Source organism: Archocentrus centrarchus, chromosome 1 (assembly GCF_007364275.1).
Source record: "Archocentrus centrarchus isolate MPI-CPG fArcCen1 chromosome 1, fArcCen1, whole genome shotgun sequence".
Taxonomy (NCBI): Eukaryota; Metazoa; Chordata; class Actinopteri; order Cichliformes; family Cichlidae; genus Archocentrus; species Archocentrus centrarchus.
The window spans coordinates 10,150,336-10,170,966 of NC_044346.1; the positions used below are offsets into that span (position 1 = coordinate 10,150,336).

The window sequence follows — 20,631 nt, forward strand, 5'->3', positions numbered from 1 at the left end:
ACCTCATGAAGCTGATTTAGAGAATGACAAAAGTGTGCAAAGCTGTAATCAAAGCAAAATGTGCCTACCATGAAGAATCTAAAAGCTAAAACATATTTTGGTTTGTTTAACACTTTTAAGTTTACTACATGATTCCTTATGTGCTCCTTCATAGTCTGGGTGACTTCAGTATTAATTTATAATAAAAAAAAAAGATAATAAAATAAAATATAATAATAAAAAATAAAAACATTGAATGAGAAGATGTTTCCAAACTTTTGACTGGTACTAATATATATATATATATATATATATAGTCAATATTGCTCCCTATTGCATGCAGTAATCCCAAGCCCTTGTCTACTATTGCAGGTTGTGATGTTATTCTTGCAGACAAGTTACATAACAAGTTGGCACACATTCTTATTCTGCTTTCTGAGACAAGTGAACATATTGTTGGATGCACATCGCAGTGATAGACTGCAGACAGACTCCCTGAGAATTTACTTCAGTTCCTCTTTATCTGTTTGTGCATCTCCACCTTTATGTCTCTCTTTTACCATCTATCTCTTGCTCCTTTGTTTGTCCACCTCCCTGCTGTCTTTGGCAGGGCCCCAGTCAGTTTGGCACAGTCCCTGCTGCAAGGTTCCCTTCTCTCCATCTATCACCATCATTGGCTCAGATTTTCTGCATAGTGGAAGCACCACTCCGGAAGACCTGCCGGAATTCCACACAGCGATGCAGTCTCACACATACACACTGTGTGTTTAGACACACAATCACGACTTGGACAAAACGCTGCTCTGCAAGGAATAGACAGGTGGATATATCATTTTTATCTTTTTATTTATTCATCTCTAGCTGTCCAAGTATCCCCTGGCTTTTTGTCTCCCAGGCGGAAATCAGCCTGTTGAATAATTTAGTGCTGTTAAAAAGAGACCACCTGAGGGAGACAGAAAAGGGAGAGAAGGAAACAGAATAAGGAGAGGTAAAGTGAGGAAGGAAAGATCAAAAACATAAAGAGACCTTTGGATGGGAAATACAATCCTGATTTGGGAGATAGTGGGGCACACTGATGCAAAGCGAAGCACAGTGAGAGACATAATCATGTTTAATTAATAATGGAGAGATCAGCCCATTTAACAAGGACACAGGCTGAAAGACTAGCCTGGGAGGAAAACATGGGCTGGTGGGAGGAAGAGGTCAGGGAAGTGGCAGATAGTTTTCCTGGTTGGATGTAAACGAGCAATGAGGAGGATGTGGGGGTCTGAGAGAGAAAAGAGAGGCATAAGGTTCCACCCGGGCTCGTCTGCTGTTCTATTAATAGAAGCCCTTGCACATTGGGGAGGAAAATCCAGCCAATTAGAATGAAGCTCCAGTACCAATGGTAAACCCCTTACTCAGTCTCTCTCTCACACATTCATAGAGATGTCAGCTGTGTTGTCTTTGTCCCTTATTGTCACCTGTATCATCTCTTCGGGGACCCTCAATGGGAAGCTTTCCACCCAGAACACTAATGATGTCCCTCCATGATGTTTGGTTGGTTGTGCTGTGAGAAGAAACATCACTGAAAAGGTGGAAATTCACAGGTCGGATTGTGTGATGCTGCACTGCTTTTGGGAATTTTGCCAGTAGAAGTGATGCAAATCAGGAGCAGCTATAAGATAAGAAACTGATACACAAGCTGTGCATTTGTTTTAAATATTTCCTGTGTAAGTACCATTTCTGTACAGAGGCAATAGACTAATAGAAATTTATTTTATCTCGATAAACCCCTTGAAATGCAACATCTCGTTTTCAAGTGGTCCAAAAATATCTTTATCTATATCCGTCAGCCAGCAAACACTGAATGCTGAATGGCATTTGGAGATTACACTTCAGACAGTCAAGAGAGCCTAATGAAAAAAGGCAATTAGTTTTGATAGGCAGACCAGGCTTTCTACCAATCACACAATAACGTCCTTGGTCCGCATGCAAGGACGTTGCTGTCCGAATTGTTTCAGTCTGATTATTACAATTTGTTCACCAGGGGTGTGTGCTTCTTCTCTGTGAAAAGTGTGGGAAAGTTTCATTCACAAAACTGAATCCTAAGAAAAACTGCCAAATTGTGACAGATCGAGGCATGTTGTCTGCAGCCAATCGTGTCACTAGCTGGATTAGAAGAAATGCTGCTAAATAATAAATGCTACCACTACTGCTACTTTGATGAGAATAAAATACATCTTTATTGAGCCACAAAGAGAAACTCTGCATATTATACATCAGAAGTGTAAGGAGCAGGGGGGCAGCCAAGGCACAACACCTCAGGATCAGCTCCAGATGCAAGCCAGTATATTTTTCAAGAACAGGAGAATTTACCTGCTTTGTCTTTGATGTCGAGAGAAAACTAGAAAGAAACCCACACAATCCCAGGGAGCACATACCCTGCTCTAACCCACGTAACAGACATAAAGATACCACATCAAGGAATATCATATTCTGCTGATGTTAGAGGATGATACTTTACAAAAAACAGCATGAATAAGGCAACAACAATGATGTTCTTCTGAAATATACCAATAAAATCTCAACAAAAGGAGGGACACTGCATGTTCACAGAGTAGGGGAGGAGTCGATCATAAGGTAGGTCCAGCATACCCTGATTTATCCTTCCTAAATGCACTTATAGGCAGTATAATTTACTGGAGTGGTGTTGTGTTGTCTTCAACAAGATGTGAAACTAGTGATTGAGCACATTAATTCATCAGGAAAGTGAAAGTGCATAGATTAAAGGAAACTTTGGCCATTTTTCATTATCTTCTCCATAGCTATTTCAGATTATTTTTCAACCACAGAGGTCATCCCCTGCTGGCCATTAGGAAGATGCACTCAGGCACTGGCTTCAGTTTTCAGACCTGAAGGCGTGTCCATTTTTTATATACAGGTTATGGTTCGTATTGAGAATCTGCCAGTGTCCTTAGATTAAATTCTCTGCAGCATTAGATACCAGTGAATATTGTGTAGCACAAATAATTTTATGCTGCTTTTCTTTTGAGTTGATCAGAGCAAGACTTTCAGTCTGTGACAAGTGGGAAAAACTTAATGACGCATTTTTTTTTAATCAATTTTTTATATCCTCTGTCTAACTCAATTTTCCAAATCCATAATTTTGGATGCAAAAGTTCCCTTTAGAGCAGCAGACCTGCCTAATTCTGTTAAAGAGACTTTGGATGATATAATTCAGCAGGTAGGAGGAAGTTTCCATCTATAGGTCTGCAGCATAAATCAGATATTTAAGCTGTTGTTTACTGAGAAAAGTCTTTGTATGTGTTTGTTTTGTATGATGTATGCTCACTCATATTAAGGGCTAAAAATATTAGGATTTATGTGTTTCTGATCTTTGCAGGCATGCTTCCAGCAGCTTGTTGACACGCCAAGCTGGAGATATCATAGCTGCATCATTCGCTGATAGTGTAGACAGAAATCCAGCATATCTCATACGTTATACAGACTCAAGGCTGAGATAAAAAGTGAACACTTGCTGCTTGTAATTCGGTCTGAACTAACCAATGTATATGCAGCGATGGCATGACTCACATCATTTTCATACTCATCAAACCATTCAGTGAGCTTCTATGCCCTTTAGGGAAGCATTTGTTATGCTTCACAAATCATTTATTCAAGTTATTCATGTTTGTCACGCCTCTGCAGTTGTCAGACATGTTCAATATTTGGACCTGCTCGCCGAGAACTTTCTTAATTCAAATCAGACATCCGAGAAAAGAAAACTTTTAAACACAATTAAATAGGTCGAGGTCTAATTTAATCTAATGGTTTTGAATAGTTCTGGGTTTAATGAAATGTTACAATGAACACAAAAGCCTTTACATGTGAGTTTATTTGTGCCAGCAAACTGGGTTTAAAAAGCAATAAAATACTGGAATGACAACATAAATGGCAGGCGCACAAAAAAAAAAAAAACTCCACACTGACAGCACTGTAGAATCACTGGGGAAACATAAATTTTATGCAGACAGCAGCATTCTCCTTTCATATGAGTTATGATGATGGAGTTTTCAAGTTTTATTGTGTCCTGCGTGCAAATATGCTCATCCGCCATGAGCTTAGGAGAGTCCACCAATTTATATGTACAGTAGCATAGTTCCAGACTGCTGCATATGCATAATGTTAAAGAAAAATATCAGTTCACGCAACAAAGGACGGTTCATCACTGCTGTTGCTGCCTGTCTGGGCAAGAACAAAATATAAGCTCAAAATATCATTTTGCTTCATTCAAGTGAATTTGACAGTTGAAAGCATAGACTGTATATAAAGATGGATAACATGACCACATCCCAGAACTGAAGCCTACGCTGTGTAAACCAGGGGGGTCAAAATGTTTAGATACTTTATCAGAATGATGGTGTGCCAGAAGCAACTTTCTCACCTTCTAATTTCCTAAAAGTCGTTTTTTTCTTAAAAGGCCTGACGTCAGTTGTGTATCTTGAGATGCTGGTTTCTAAAGCATATGGTTTTATATTGTAATGGCATTTAAAAATAGCTCTAGCATTTGCATATATTAAGGAAAAAAATACTTTTCCTGCACTGGTCACGCAATGTGGTAACCTTGTTGCAATAACAGAGAGAAAAAGAAAGAGCTAAACAGAACAAAACATGCAGCGTATCTGTGCAAAACAAGTGTGCCATGGAAATAAAACACAGACTGACTGTGTGCAACAGTGCTGCAAGAAAGCAGTGCTTGGATTCATGAGTCACTCTGTCACTTCTGTCTCTCAGCTACAGATTCTCGCTGACCTCACACCTATGGCTCTACCTCGCAGTGTAACAAGGGAAGAACCTCTGCACTCTTCTGCATCTTCTGTTCTGCACTCTTTTTCTTGCTACACCACCACATTTCCTTACTTAGAATTTTCATTTATTTATTTTTTTTTATTGTAAACAAACTCCTTTATTTATTTTAAACAGTAATCTTATTAAAATCACTTGAAAAGGAGAAATCTGTCTGCAGCAGACACGTGATGATCTGCCTTGTTCATACTTTGATGGTGAGTATCAGGGTTTTTTTGGATTTTGGTTTTTATTTCAAGTCATTTCCTGTTTAATTTTGGCCATAATGCACAGCACCACATTTGGTAAAAAACGAAATGCAGCATATCAGCACAAACACCTCTTACCATCTGTGAAGCATGGTGATGGAGGGGTGATGATTCAAGCTTGTTCTGCAGCACAGGACCCTCGACCATGAACTCCTCTGCATACCAAAGTATTATAGAGTCAAATGTGAGGCCACCTGTCTCACAGCTAAAGCTTGGCCAAAAGTGGACTATGATCCAGCACAGATGCAGCATAGCAGCAATGAAATGACTGAAAAAGAAAAGAATCCATGGTCCTGTCAAAGTCTAGACTTCCACCTGATTGAAATGCTGTGGTGGGACCTCAAGAGAGCTGTGCAGGCCCAGCCATTTTTATGTTCTTTATGTAAAGAAGAGTGGGCCAAAATTCCTCCACAGAGACTGATAAAGTGATCACAGAAAACAATTACTTTAAGTTATTGCTGTTAAAAGTGGCTTTATAAGCTATTGAATCATTGGCTCTACTTATTGTTTTTCACAGGACTGTGTCTTCAGTCAGTTACTTCAGTATAAATGTCACCACCCGGTTGCCAGACTGTCGTGTTATTTACAGTAAAGCTTTAGTTCCATTTCCCATTTCATCTTCCTTCCTCCTGTTTTTCTTCCTTGTTTAAACTCTTGGTGGTCCTTGGTTTCAAACTGTACTTTTATGTGTTTCCTCGTGTTCATAGTTGTATCCTTGTGACAGTCCCTTGGGTCTGATTCTTGCCTTTTTTTCCTTCCCCTTTCTGGAAATGTTTGCTTTTCTGACTTATTACCAGGTAATGACCTTTAGTGTTTTGTATCAAAGATTTGGATTTCAGACTTTAACCACTAGCTCCTGAACTACTGTGTCCTTTGCTTGGGACCTCCCCTTCACTGAACCACTACAGGCGAGGTTCCCGCTCAGCCCACATTATTGATTCTCTGTATTATTCCATGCTTGCTACCTTGCCTCTTGTTCCCCTTTCATCCTCTAATTTGATCTCTCTCCCTCCCACAGAGTTTCTCTTCATTGAGATGCCGTCCCCTTCCCCACATCCATCAGAGCATCGCCTCCCTCTCCCACTCCTCTTATCTCATTACTCTCTCTAATTAGCCCCAAACGAGCCCGTAGGAACCAATAACACGCCTTTGCTCACACATATCAATGAGATTCTCACGCGCGCACGTACACATCTGCAAAGCCATGTTTGCTCTGTGTGTGTCTGTCTGTGCGTGTGACTCATATCAGTCTTTCTGATATTTGGACTTGCTGATATGGCTATTAGTTTAGGCAGACCATTCTTTGGTTCATTATGCAAATAGAAAATGAAGTGTGTGTGTGTGTGTGTGTGTGTGTGTGTGTGTGTGTGTGTGTGTGTGTGTGTGTGTGTGTGTGTGTGTGTGTGTGTGTGTGTGTGTCACACTGGCCACCTCCTGGTCTATAGTTCTGCCTGGGACAGTGTGCTTCACCATCAACTGTTCCCAAACAAACCCCCATTTCCTGTGTCAAACTGAGATACAAGCTGGCCACACACGTAGGCACACACACACACACACACACATACAAACACAGTGTTCACACATGTAAACCCATGTGCAAACACGCAAGCAAACAAACAAGTGTGCAAGTTCATTCATGCGATTAACTCTGAGCCCCACCAGAACTAATGAGATCATTTCCTGTTTTTTTTTTTTGTTTTTTTTACAGTATTTTCCCCAAATGCAATGTTCTTCTTTGTTTGCGAATGTATTGTTGGGACATTTTATAATGTAAATACTGTGCGTTGACATTCAGACAGTTTTAAATGGAGCACTGTGTTTAATTATGGCAAGAGAAAGTCGTGTTTGACTGAGAATGGGAAGCAACCCAGGCACAGCTGCAAGTGCAGCTAAACAAACACTCATACATAAAAGATGAGCCCCCCCACCCCCACCCCACCCCCACCCCATCCTCCCTGACATACACACAAACACACACTCTACTATATCTATAAGTGTTTACCTGAGTTTATTGACTAATCTCCTTTTCGCGGGATTTCATTTACCACCTCTCTGTGCTCCCTGGAAGTGGACAAACAAGGTTCCTCCGTTCCACTTGTTATTTTAAACCTGCATGGATCTGTGCACCTGTGCGTTTATTTCCGTCTTTTCTGTCTCTTCTCTCCTTTTTCCTCTCCTCTCCTCAGGCCCCAGTCAGTCTGAGAGGACAGAAAAATACCTTTAGGTGTTTATCATCAGCGCCACTCAGCTATCTGTGTATGAAATGGCTTATATACTGTCTCCCCGAGTCTCAGCTTAGTCTGTTTGGCATTGTGTAATGAATTAACAGTGCTGCCCATTATGAGTGTGTGTGCAAGCAGGTTATAGTAGATCAATAGTATCTGTGGAGTGAAAGGAAACAAAATCTCTCATCTCTGTCCCCATCTCACTCAGCTGTATCTGTCTCTTTTATTATTGGTGCTCCCTTCATCCCCAACCCCCTTCTCTCTCTCTCTCTCTCTCTCTGTCTCTGTCTCTCTCCCTCGCCCAGAAGCAATGACTGACTTGAAGGGCAGAGGGTGAAAATACGAATTAACCACAGAGAGCGAGTGAGTGACAGAGCCTGAGAGGAGAAGGAAACGGAGGGAGAGACCATGTAAAAGAGATGGGAGAAAAAGATTGTCTCCGATATTGATCTGGTAATCCTCGTTGTGCTCTCTGGCGATTCTAATCTTCCTCCTACACAAGATAAGGAGACGCAAGGAAAGGGCAAGAGAGAGAGAGAGAGAGGGAGAAACAGGCTACATGGAGGGAGGGAGTGGTGAAGTGAGGGTGAAACGCTGAGAGGAGGAGCAGTGCCATCCAGTGGTTCAGAGAAACGCTGCACTCAGGGTTTCTCATTATGTCATTATCATCCATGTGGTAATGTGCGTGGTAACACTGAGTGGTGCTTATTCATAATGCAATGATCAAAAAGTCAAAGATATCATCTCCTTTCCCCCCCTCAGTCTTTGGCACAGAAGAAGCTAAAAGAGTCAAACATGCCATAAATGCCGGCTGACAAGTGTGGCACTCTGTAAACACAAATACACTTTGAGATACTCTCTGTTTGTCCTACAAAACACAGTGAAGTGCTGGCAGATGCTGCCAGCACTTCACTGTGTTTTCACAGTTTTTCTGTTTGCAGTGAATGGACTTCCACACTTGTTTGTTTACTTGCCTTTTTTTGCACATCATTTTCTTCATCGTGAATGAGGAGAAAAGCTCATGTGGTGATTCCTGTGCTCCTTACATTTTCCATGTGGGTGCAGCTTAGTTATCATTTGAACAACCACTCTGCACACAAACAGTGGCTGGATGTAGTTATTCAGCCACACACTCTCGGCCACAGAAACATTAGAAACCACATCAGACGCAATACTTTTAAGCCTGAGTGTTCACACCGGCATCATGGCAGACCTGAGAGACAGCCTCTTCAGTTTGTTTCATCATTTTTACAGCTTTTTAAAGCCTGTTTGTTAAATGAGGTCAAGGAACGTGATATAGCGTAATTTCACGCCGATGGTTTATGGGTGTACTCAAGCAAAAGAGGATTCAAATTTGACTTAAAAAGGAAAAAAATGCTGCTTTATGCCATACAGGGTGTATACACAAAGACACCATGGTTACTGCACTTAAATAAATCGAGCATCTGAAACTAAATGAGGGAAAGAGAGATAGTTTAGTTAACTGAAACAAAAGTAGAAATTTGCCTTCAGACGTTAACAAAAGCTAATGGCAACAATGTTGTGTGCTCATCAAACTAAATCAAAAATATACAGGAGGCGGGTCTTTAGTTTGAATCTTTGCTCATTTGATCAAATTTGTTAACGCAACACTTGTGCGTATGTTTACTGAGACTATGTTTTAGTCACATTGCTGTCACCAGTTTCACTGATTTGCAGAAGCATCAGGAAGCTGTGTTCAGTGATAAACACCCTGTACATTACCTGCCCAGCAGACAGGCAAAGTTAGAGACTACATGGTGAACCTCCTGGAGCATTTAGTAGGCCGATATGGAGATATTACCATTAAAAGTTGACATAGTTTGAAAACAGAAGTGAAAAGAGAATTTGTATTGATCTACAGACTAAAAACACAACTCCAGATGAATTATAATGCCGTTCCACATCTACCGAATGCATAATTAAGCAGCTGCTTGCTTAACAGTCCACCATAGCAGTTTTATAAGGTGACATGTTTTGGCCACTAAAGCAAAGCAAAATGTAAAAATGTGAAGTGCAGCATTCATCAGATTACTGACCTGAATTTCAGCATCTTTAGGTGGCGAGACTAAATTCAAGTTCCAGTTACAACCAGGAGGTACCTGGAACTGTGTTGTTGATCATAACAAATACAGTGTTACAGCAAAAAATGGTAACCTGCACTTCATTACTGCAGCAGAATTCAAGTGTGTTTTCCAGTGCTGAAGGAGAAACAACAAATAAGGCTTGTTATAGAAACAAAGATGTAGGATTATGCTATTTGTCAACATGAGGAAATTATGATAGCTGCAAAGTCAATGTAAATAATTTGCTCATAGCAAGTAAAACATCATTAGGGTGCCCAGGTGGCTCAGTGGTAGAGCAGGCGACCACATGCATACGCCGTGTTGCAGTGCAGGTGGTGCAGGTTCGAGTCCCAGTCTGTCACCGATTTCCCTGCGTGTCTTCCCCTGTGTCTTTCCCCCCATTTCCTTTCTATCTTCACTTAATAGAAAAGGCTGCTGTGGCCAAAAACAGAAGGAAAAAAAAAACCATCATTAAAAAAATTGTGTGTGTGTGTAACAAATCTGACACCGTTTTGACACAGATACTGCCAAGCAAAGACTCTCAGTCTTGGCTAACTGCCTGAAGAGGTATACCGGGAGAATAAACCAGATGTTCTCCACTGAACCATCCAAGGTGTACTCTCAGGGGCAGGGGAACAATATGAGAACAGCCGCCCCACGAAGGCTGAAGATGGAGCAGTGCTGGAAAAGCATATGGGAGAAGGATGCAACACACAACACCAATGCTCAGTGGCTAGTGGATCTAAGAGCACACCACGGCAACCTCCCTGAACAGCCTCCAGTAACCATCACAGTGGCAGACATCCAAGAAAGAGTCTTACATATGAAGAGTTGGACAGCACCAGGCCCTGATATGATACACACGTACTGGGTAAAGAAGTTGACTGCACTCCATGAGCTCCTGGCAGTACAAATGATCCAGCTACTAAAGGCTAAGACACACCCAGAATGGTTGACTGAAGACCAGACAGTCCTGATCCCCAAGGATCCTCAGAATGGACCAATCCCATCCAGCTACTGGCCAATAATCTGCCTCAGTACAACATGGAAACTCCTGTCAGGCGTCATAGCAGCTAAGATGAGCAGGCACGTGGCTTAATACACGAGTGGGGCCCAGAAAGGAATCAGCAGAGATACCAGAGGAGAAAAACACCAGCTACTGGTAGATAGAACAGTCACTCAAGACTGTAAGACCAGACTGGCTCCCTTCAGACAGAACATCAACAAGACTGGTTATGAATACTGACAACAGAATGGAGCAAAAATCAGCCACCTCCTCTATGTGGATGACATCAAGCTGTATGCCAGGAGTGAACGAGATATCGATTCACTGATCCACACACTAGGATCTCCAACAAAGACACTGGAATGTCATTCGGACTGGAGAAGTGTAGTTGGAATGGTAACAAAGAGAGGGAAGGTAGTCAGAACTGAAAGGATTGGACTACCAGAAGGCAAGATTGCAGACACTGAAGACAGCTGCAAGTACCATGGGATCCTGCAGGCAAATGGGAACCATGAAGAGGCCGCTAGGAAAGCTGCAACCTCCAAGTACCTGCAGAGAGTAAGGCAAGTCCTGAAGAGTCAGCTGAAGGAGAGGAACAAAATCCAAGCTATCAACACCTATGCCCTGCCAATCATCAGATACCCTGCTGGGATAATAAGCTGGCCAAAGGAGGAGATAGAAACCACTGACATTAAGACAAAGCTCCTTATCATGCATGGAGGGTTTCACCCTAAATCCAGCACCTTGAGACTGTACGCTAAGTGGAAGGAAGGAGGCCGAGGACTAGTGAGTGTCAGAACCACTGTCCTAGATGAAACAACAAAGATCCATGAATACATCAGTAAGATGGCCATAAAGGATCATGCGCTTAGTGAATACCTCAGGCAGCAGAAACCCGAGAAAGAAGAGGGGATAGAACAGGAACCAACATGGAAGGACAGGCCTCTGCACGGCATGCACCACCGGCAGGTAGAAGAAGTGACTGATATGGAAAAATTCTACCAATGGTTGGACAAAGCTGACTGATAAAAAGCACAGAGACATCTGTCACGAGGTCAAAAAGGTGATGCGCCTCCACAATAATTATATTATGGCATTAAAAATATTTTTGATTTAAGAGCTTGCACATACTGGTGGATTACCCATTACAGAAACATAAAAACATATTTTGGCAATTACCAGTACTGTTAATTTACAGCAGCTGTGGCATAAACTGTCATGGCTGGGGCTAAAAGGACTCAAGCAGGCAGAATTTCCAGGTTAGAGTTTTGACAGTGTTTATTTAGTGCAAGAGATAGGCAGGAAATAATAGGTACGTTGTCCTCTCTTGTTCGGGGATTCACTCTCACTCCACCCTGACCCTCTCTTGTGATAGTCCACAAGTCCAGAGCTCACATCTGTTTTGTCTCGTTTGGAATGTCTCGACTTGTCTTGCTAGAAACTGTTAACGGCAATGATCCAGCGAAGACTAACTGTCACCGGCCAGCTTAAATAGGAGACTAGATGAGCCTGCACAGGTGTGTCTGCTTACTCCTAGGTGAGGCAGATGACGAGGGTGATGAGAGAGAGAGAGAGAGAGAGAGAGACACACACACACACACAGGAGGGTGGAGGGACCATGACATAAACCTTACACTGGGTGGTCTAATACATTTGTTAAGCACTATATATATATTCTGACCACACAGAGTCATAGTTGTAAGGACCTTACAGGGTTAAACCTGGCAAAATGTTGCATTATCATTTAAAAATGAAGGTAAAGTGCTGTTTTGCTCACAAGAGCATTCATTTGCCTACTCAACAGCACCAAGAAATACTGTATGTGGTCTCATCTGAAACATCCTTCCATATAAACTATACTTTAGTTGCTCAAAGATCAACCAGGCGCCACAGGCTCAAAAGCTCAGGTTATGGGAATCCCTCCAAATCTCGCTGAGCTAAAACCCAGAGGGTCTTTAAGGTGCTCTTTCAACCAACAAATCCAAACAGATCCAAGATTTAGGTGTACATATACTTTAACAATGCATCATATATACAACATATGAAAACTCCTTTTCTTCCTGCCCTTCTGTTTCTCCTACTTTTTCTTTAGCTGCATTTGACATAGTCAAGGGCCATTTATTAACATGGATTATTTGTCGAAATGAACAAAACCTGGCAGAAAAACAGCAGCCTCTCTACCCACCCTTCATCCCCACCCCTTCCTCTGAGCCAATCCACCACCAGAAGCCCTGCAGCAAGACTGAGATAAAATAAAAGAAAGACAGAGACATATGAGAACAGCAGAAAGAATCCACTTTTTCTTTGACCTTTTCTCGGAACATCATTCACAAGGCCCTAGGTTTGATTTTGAGTTTGAGATTAGCCATCAATAACTGTGTCGTTAATGTCAAGCCACTGCTGACCTGACTTCCTCTGGTAGGCAGATCAGAAGGGGAAAAAGAGAGGGAAGGTAACTGTGTAGTAACACAAGCACAAAAACTGCAAAGCTGGATCACAAATCCAGTGTTTGAACTGCGCAGGCAATCAAATAAAAATAAGCCACATCCAGAAAGCACTGACATTTGTGCAGTATAAGACAATATCGATCCCTTTATTCACCACGCCAGGTGCTGTACATCCTACAAGTGATGTAACTATTTCAGTTCCTGGCAACACTGTAGCTGGATTTGGTCAGAAAATTTGGAATGTTGCCAGGGAAACTGGACAGTAAAATCAGTCACAACATGTGACAATATGGCACACTGTTACATTACATGCCCAATATTTTATATATGATCTGTTATTAAATCCACTATTCCATCCGATGGATGGATGGATGGACAGTTATTACATTTACATTTTTTTTTTCAAAAAGCTGTTCACAGTGATAAGGCTATGTGGAATTACTACTGCAGTAATAGTGACATTTACTACTGTATATTACCTGAAATATAATGTTTATAGAATACCCATATTTTAGATCATCATCTTGTCTTCTGTAAATCTTTTACAAAAATTGTATTATTTAATGGTGATTTGTTGTGTTTTAAAATCATTTCATTTGTTTTACTTTACTATTTTAAACAAATAGACATGTATTAGCTTTACTACGTTATCTTTCTTTGCAACCACATTTTATAAATGATAGTACAATGTACAAATATTGTTTTGACATTTGACAGCTTTGATAATACACTTAAAAATGACACTGCAGTTCTATAACTACAATACTCTTACATTTTCGCCCAGTTACAATATTATCTTCATTTTTACTCTGTCCTGGGTTCTCTGTGGGTACTCTGGCTTCTTCCCAGAGTCTAAAGCTTAGCTGTTTCGCTAACTGGTGTGAATGTGAGTGTGAATGATTGTCTATCTCTCTGTGTTAGCCCTGTAATAGACTGGTGACCTGTTCACGGTGTACCCAGGCTTTCTCCCTGTGGGTTAGGCTCCAGCCCCACTGCAACCGAATTAGATGAGCAGAAGAAAATGTATGGATGATAAATATATTTTAATTGTGTAATTAAAAGATAAAATATATTGTTATTCTGAATACATACAAACTATTCTTAGGTTCAGCTGGGTCCTAAACACCTACATTTTCAAATCCTTTACAAGCACTGGGAATGTGAAGCAGATGTTTCTGTGTGACTTTGCGAGCTGCACCGGATCACCCTGTAGTCACCACTGTTACAGTATGTTTGATTTTGCAGAATAGGGTGAACTGAGTTTAGACCACGATAACTGAGGAAAACCCAGGTTACTGTGCAGACGATGTGGGGGATGCAAACCAGGAACGTCACGCTAGCATATGTGTTGAGAAAGAAGGTGGAGGCGCCAAAGTTGCAGTTGAGCAGGGGGACAGGGACAGAGCTGCTGGCATAGCTGGTGTTGTACATAAGGAAACAGACGCAGAGCAGGAAATGAACGGCTGCCAAGTCCTTCCGGTAGATCCCAATCCTCCTGGAAGCCTGCTGATGAACTTGGCAGAACTGAAACTTCTAGCCAGTGAAGAGAAAACAGGGTGGGGATGGAGATTTAATTGATTTAATTACTCATGAAATTCTGCAAAGGGAACTAAATGAAGTTCCTGTATCTGTGATAATTTTCTTTTAGTCAATTAAAGCACAAAAGTAATGAGCAAAGTTCTGCTGAGTGCCATGTTCATCTTGTCTAACAGTCTGCTGACAACACATATAAGACCCAACATTATAAACATCCCGATACATGGGACAGTGACTCAGAAACACAGGAAATAACCGCATTGTACATTATCTTGCAGTATGTTCACTGACTGAATAAACAAAGTGGTTAGTGTAATGTTATCTCAACTGTTTTCTGGACTGTCATCAATCCTGAGTTTGACAATTTGAGCCAGAAGTGACCATTTTTGAGAGGGAGAGAGGAGCTGCTGTAGAGTAGTGAGGGGTGGATAAGAACCGGAGGACAGTGTTGACGTCCGTAATGTCAGTCACCATGCAGGCACAACCTAAAACACCTGCTTCATTGTAAATTTTAGTCAAAATAGAACAGCAATTAACAAAATGCACACTGTGCTGTATTGAGGAAGACTGAGATCACTAAATCAGAGAAATGTTGTCAGATGATTGCAGGTTCAGGCCACTAACTGTGCATGTCCTTCACTTTTGACACCAATATGCGAAATATTTTTTGTTTATTTTTGTTTAAGTGAAGATTAGCACCCACGTATTTAAGCTAAACTAGAAGCACTCAGAGAGCGCAAACCTCCGCCAAGGCCATAGGGTCACTGACGCTGTAATACGTGTATCTAAATACTGTGAAATAATCTTTCATCGTTCCCAGACAACAATAACCCCCTATCCCGCAATAGTGAAGAATCCTTAAAAAAAATTCCTGGATCCAGATCGTGATCCGGATCCAGAATTTAATCAATTCTTCCTCTTGCCATTTCCAACCACTCCACAAAATTTCATTGAAATCCGTTCATAACTTTTGGAGTAATCCTGCTGACAAGCAAACAGACAAACAAACAAACAAACAAACCAACATGACTGAAAACATAACCTCCTTGACGGAGGTAATAATAGTAAACATCTAATTCTGATGTCACCATAAATCAGTGGAAGAATTTCCAAGAGCCAATCTGACATTGTTTGCTTGTTTGTTTTAATGTTAAAGGTTAGTAAAAATTTGACTTTAAATTTCACAGAGCTGAACATTTTCTTTGCTTTCAGTGTGCAGCAGTCAATTATAGAAGCTTATTTCTGCCCCTGAAAAAGGAATTGCCATCTATTAGTCAAAATTTCACATTATTTTCTCTAAAATTTAAGTTACTGCTTCACACTTCTGAAAAAAATAACTCGAAATGGCAAAAACTGTTTTATCAGTAGCCACAAATTTTGTTATTTTTTTTCCCCCAGCAGCAGAAACAGCCATCCATAGTCAATAGCAGGGCCTGTAGACAAACAAGGATGGTAATGTATTTCTTTGCCTGGACAATGAAGGAGTGTCTTTACAGGGTTTTATAACCACAGTTTACTGCTGGAAGCTTCAAATTTCATTTGGAAGTTGCCCTTTTTTTCCACTTACAAATAACCTTCCTCGGTTTGTAACTTTGATTGCTAAAAGACTTCACGCAAGCCTGGGTGGATGTTTGCTTGATTAATTTTTTTATAAAAGGAGTTATTTCCTTCAGTAAGTAACAGAGACTGCTCTCTGGCCATCCTCAGAGCGAGAGTCAAAATTCAATAAAAATCTTTAGCTTCCCGCAGTCTCACATGGTTTAAAGCTTCTCCATAGAATTTATTTCAGAATATGTTTTTGTTTTGTCTCATTTTGAAAAACAGAAAAGAAAAAAACACAAATGAAATCAGACTTAATAATTGACTAGTAGCCTTTATCACACCGTTGGCATCTACAAATAAAAGCCCATGTCACATGACTCCACAGACACACCCTGTTTGGACTGTTTAAAACAATCACGTTTCCCTCTGAGATCCTTCACACAGACCGACCTGAACAGGAGACACTCCTCTCCGTTATGATCATGCAGGTAAGAATAACGCAAGCTACACATTAGCCACACATGCTGGAAGAAAACACCTTTAATTTAAAATAATATGATGTATTTTATAAGAGCAAGAACATTTTCTCCATAGTATATTGTTTATTCACATAATATTGACATAATAACCCTATGTGAAAATTGTACAAAAATATTAGAATGGCTGTTGTCTCATTATAATTTGTTTCATCATGTGCTGATTATACCTGAGATTATATTATAAATCACATGTTTGTGATGGCGTACTGTAGCTGAAGCTGTACTGTTTATTAGCCACTATGCTCAGTTTAAACCTATATTCCAGATAACGTTAATAAAATACAAATATATATTTTTTCTGTTTTATTGTAAGCTTCTAACTGAGCACAGTTTCAGTTTCACACAGAATATTTTTGACTTTTTTTTTTTTTTTAGTTACATATTAGCGGCCATTCCCAGTTCGGCTGAGCACATATCGTCAGTTTACAGAGGCCTGACCTCTGAACTCACTGTAAACAACAGGAATAATTACAATACTGCAGACAAACATCAGACTCATTCTGCAGGGAAACCACAAATGTTGTAACTGTTGTATCCAAATGGTGATGAATCATCCAGATAAAAAAGACTAATACAAAATACCCAGAGTCAGGTTGATGCATTGCCATCCAGAGTATTTGTGGACAGATTGATAGCAGTAGTATAACGTAATAAAATATTGTTCAATATCATTCAGTGTGATGCCTCTCCACTGAGATGCTCAGTTTTATTCCAAGTGTTGTGTCACGTCTGTGTCTGTCTTAGTATTTAGTTTACTTCCTGGTTTTGTCCTGTTTAGTTGTTCCCAGCTGTGTCCCCACCAGATCCTCTTGTTACCTTGTGTCTGTATTCAAGCCCTTAATCTGTGTCGCTTCCTTGTTGCGTCGTCGGCTATGTTTATATTGTAGTTTGTTTTTAAGAGCTCACCATGAAAAATATTTGCATGATAAAGGCCACTGGTGTGAATACAGAAAAGTTAAATTACTCTTTGAGTATTTTATTTGCTGTGTTATGCACACATACATGAACTCTTTTTTTTTTTTTATGTAAATAATACAAAGATCTTTCTTCACAATTCAGACAAAACGAAACAAAAAATTTTAAATGCGTCTTTCAAGGGCGCAGGAAACCAGTGGAGACGAAAGCAGAGCTGCAATAATCTCTTTCTTCTCATCCAGGAGACATTCCTCTCAGCTCTGCTTCTTCTTGTGGCCTCGGTCCACTCCAACTCACAGTTTCTCCTTCCCATCGACTGCGATGACATCTATCAGCGTGACAACAGGAGCTCCAGCGGAGTCTACACAATCTACCCGGGAGGTCCCACTTCTCCCCTGAATGTCTACTGCGACATGGACACTGATGGAGGGAGATGGACTGTCAGTAAAAAAATCCTATCATCATATTTCAGAATAAATCTCAGCATTTTGGGGGCACTATAATGCACAATAAACCATGATAGACAAGAAACTAAAGTGCTAAAAGTTTCTGCATAACATACAGTTTTTGGTGCACACTAGCACCCCCGTGGAGCCCAGTCATTACTGTTTCATGTTTCAAATTTGTTTTACCTTTGGACAGAGCCAGACACCTGTTTCCCTAACCTGGAGTCTTAGCTAAAGTGAGCTGAAATTCCAGCTTAAAATAAAATAAATAAAAATCCTTGTTCCATAGAGGGTGTAGGGTCCCGGCATAGTGAAGTAGGCTGTGTGACAGGTGCCATTTGTCTGTTTGTCAGCACAAAAATACTGAGCGTAATTTGATGAAACCTGCTGGAGTAGTGGAGCCCGGGCAATAATTAAAAGCTAATTACATTTCTGTAGCACCATAGATCACTATCTTTAAAATTATGAAATAGGTTGTTGGCATTGGCGGATGATGCAGATGTGAGCGAGCGATAATCCTCCAATTAGCACCCGACTAAATGGAAAAAAAAAAAAAACATTGAATGTGTGGAAGATTTATGAGGTGGGCCAAGATGTTGTTACATAAATATACAGTATTTAATGTTAGTTAACTTTAAACCTCTCTGTTTGTGTCTTATTCCCTCTCTCTCAGATATTTCAGAGGAGGATCGATGGGACTGAAAGCTTCTTCAGGCCCTGGAGGCACTACAAGACTGGATTTGGGAATGTGGCTGGAGAATATTGGCTGGGTGAGTGCAGGAGGGGAAAAATACTTTAAAGACATGGTGCTGCTTTTAATCTGAATTGTTTGTGGTGAGAAGAAAGGATGGAGGCTGGGGAAAAAAAGGAATTATTGTCAGATACAGGGTGAAAGTGAAACAGAGCTTTTTGTGTCTTTTCAGGTCTGGAAAACATCTTCCTGCTGACTCTGAGGAAGGAGAATGAGCTGCGGGTCGACATGGAGGACTGGGACGGAGGAAAGAGCTCAGCTCAGTACTCCTCCTTCTCGATCGACTCTGAGAACCTTGGGTATCAGCTTCACCTGGGCAGCTTTACCGGCGGCACAGCAGGTGAGGGTTGTGTGAGACAAAAGAGTTAATTTAAAAAAAAAAAAAAATCATAATTTTTAATTTGTGTAAAAAGGAAAATATAATAATGAGAGGACATGTTGATTTTTAAAAAAATCTTTTTTAAGTGGAAAAATCATTTTTATAGAGTAATATGCCAATGCAGCCTATTAATCTGAATACTTTTTTAAAATCTTAATGATCTGAAAAGTGCAGTATTTGGTGTGTAAAGAGTCACCAGCAAGTAAAGGATCTGTTCAAAAATTAGAGGGAGGGAATTTGGAATGAATCAAAGCAGGAAACATTATGAAATGGTGAAATTAAAACACATTAAAGTCAGACTACCATCCCATCTAATAATTTTCACACAGTGCCAAAGGTGTTAGAATATCACAAAAGGTGCTTTTATCCTTTCCGAAGCACTACCTGCATTTATAAAACTGACAGACTTCAAAGACGGGATACCTTAGTGTACATTCAGGTAGTTAAATCAGCACAAAAGTGATGGGTGCTCACACATGTTCTTCTGTTTTCTTCTTCTAGGGGACAGTTTGAGTAATCAGAACTCCATGAAGTTCACCACCTACGACAAAGACCAGGATCTGTGGGATAAAAACTGCGCTCAGTATTATTTAGGTGGATTCTGGTACAACCAGTGCCACATGACCAACCCAAACGGCATGTACGCGCCTCAGGGTGCCATTGTATACGAAAATGTCCACGTGATTTGGCATGCGTGGAAGGGCTGGAACTATTCCCTCAAGACCATTGCCATGAAAATTAGATCGAGTGCTAAGTGCTCATGCACAAATTAACCTGATTTCCTGGAGATTAACAAGATTATGAGAATACCTCACCCTCCATCACAGGAGGAGAGTTGGGATGTGTGGGGACACCATCTCTAACACCCAAGCAATATAGAAACAAATATAACATACCTGCAAAACGTATTTTTCTAGTTTAGTTGTTTCAAAGTACGAACAGTAATATACTGAGGTGTACACCTACTGTTTTTAATTTCATGCTAACAGATATTTCTTATTAATTTCATTCTTATTCACTTGCTGTTAAGCATTTGATAAGTTGCTCTTAGTAGTAGCAGGTGGAGGAAGAGATGCCATACAGCTCTTGGTGGAAACTGTACGGTGCACTGCTGGAAAAGGGAAATGGTTTTTTTGGTGCTAACTCACTACTAAATATAATAAATAATTTTAACAATATTTGTTATTGACTTATATAATTTTTCAAAGTTTTTCTTTGGACTTTGGCTGCTTTTTCACTCAGTTATTATACTTAACCATTTTCAGAGGAATGTTTTTTTTTTTTTGTTCAGCCACTTAACACTGACCTATGAGTCATTCAAGCATGAAAAAGGCTCCTAAATCAAGTCATGAACCAATAATGTATCTGTAACAGACAACTTAGCAAAGAACCAGTTTTAAACTGTATCATTAGGCACTTTGTTACCAGCAACCTGTCACAGAAATGCATCACTTGTTCCAATTTCTTTAATTGAAGCTGCATGACACAATGACACCACACTTTGACAGTTATAAAATACTATTTTTGCACTAACTGATTCCCAAAGAGCTATGAGCTAAAAACTTGGCATATCTCAGTGTGGTGTGCAGCAGGTCATTAAATTGGAGGAAACTGAACAAGTGGAGAACAAAATAAAAGGTGGCAGGGCTAAAAAACAAACAAAAAAAATACACCCCACTATCTACA

General features: G+C 40.4%; 1 protein-coding gene across 1 annotated transcript; it reads left to right on the forward strand.

The window, feature by feature from the left end:
* The first annotated feature begins 16,324 nt into the window (after positions 1-16,324).
* On the forward strand, positions 16,325-20,083 carry LOC115785973 (microfibril-associated glycoprotein 4-like). The gene is made up of 5 exons (XM_030737941.1): positions 16,325-16,403; positions 17,612-17,809; positions 18,489-18,585; positions 18,739-18,906; positions 19,447-20,083. Exons 1-5 carry the CDS (start codon positions 16,392-16,394, stop codon positions 19,716-19,718), a joined length of 747 nt encoding a protein of 248 aa, XP_030593801.1. The 5' UTR covers positions 16,325-16,391; the 3' UTR covers positions 19,719-20,083.
* The last annotated feature ends 548 nt before the right edge of the window (positions 20,084-20,631 follow it).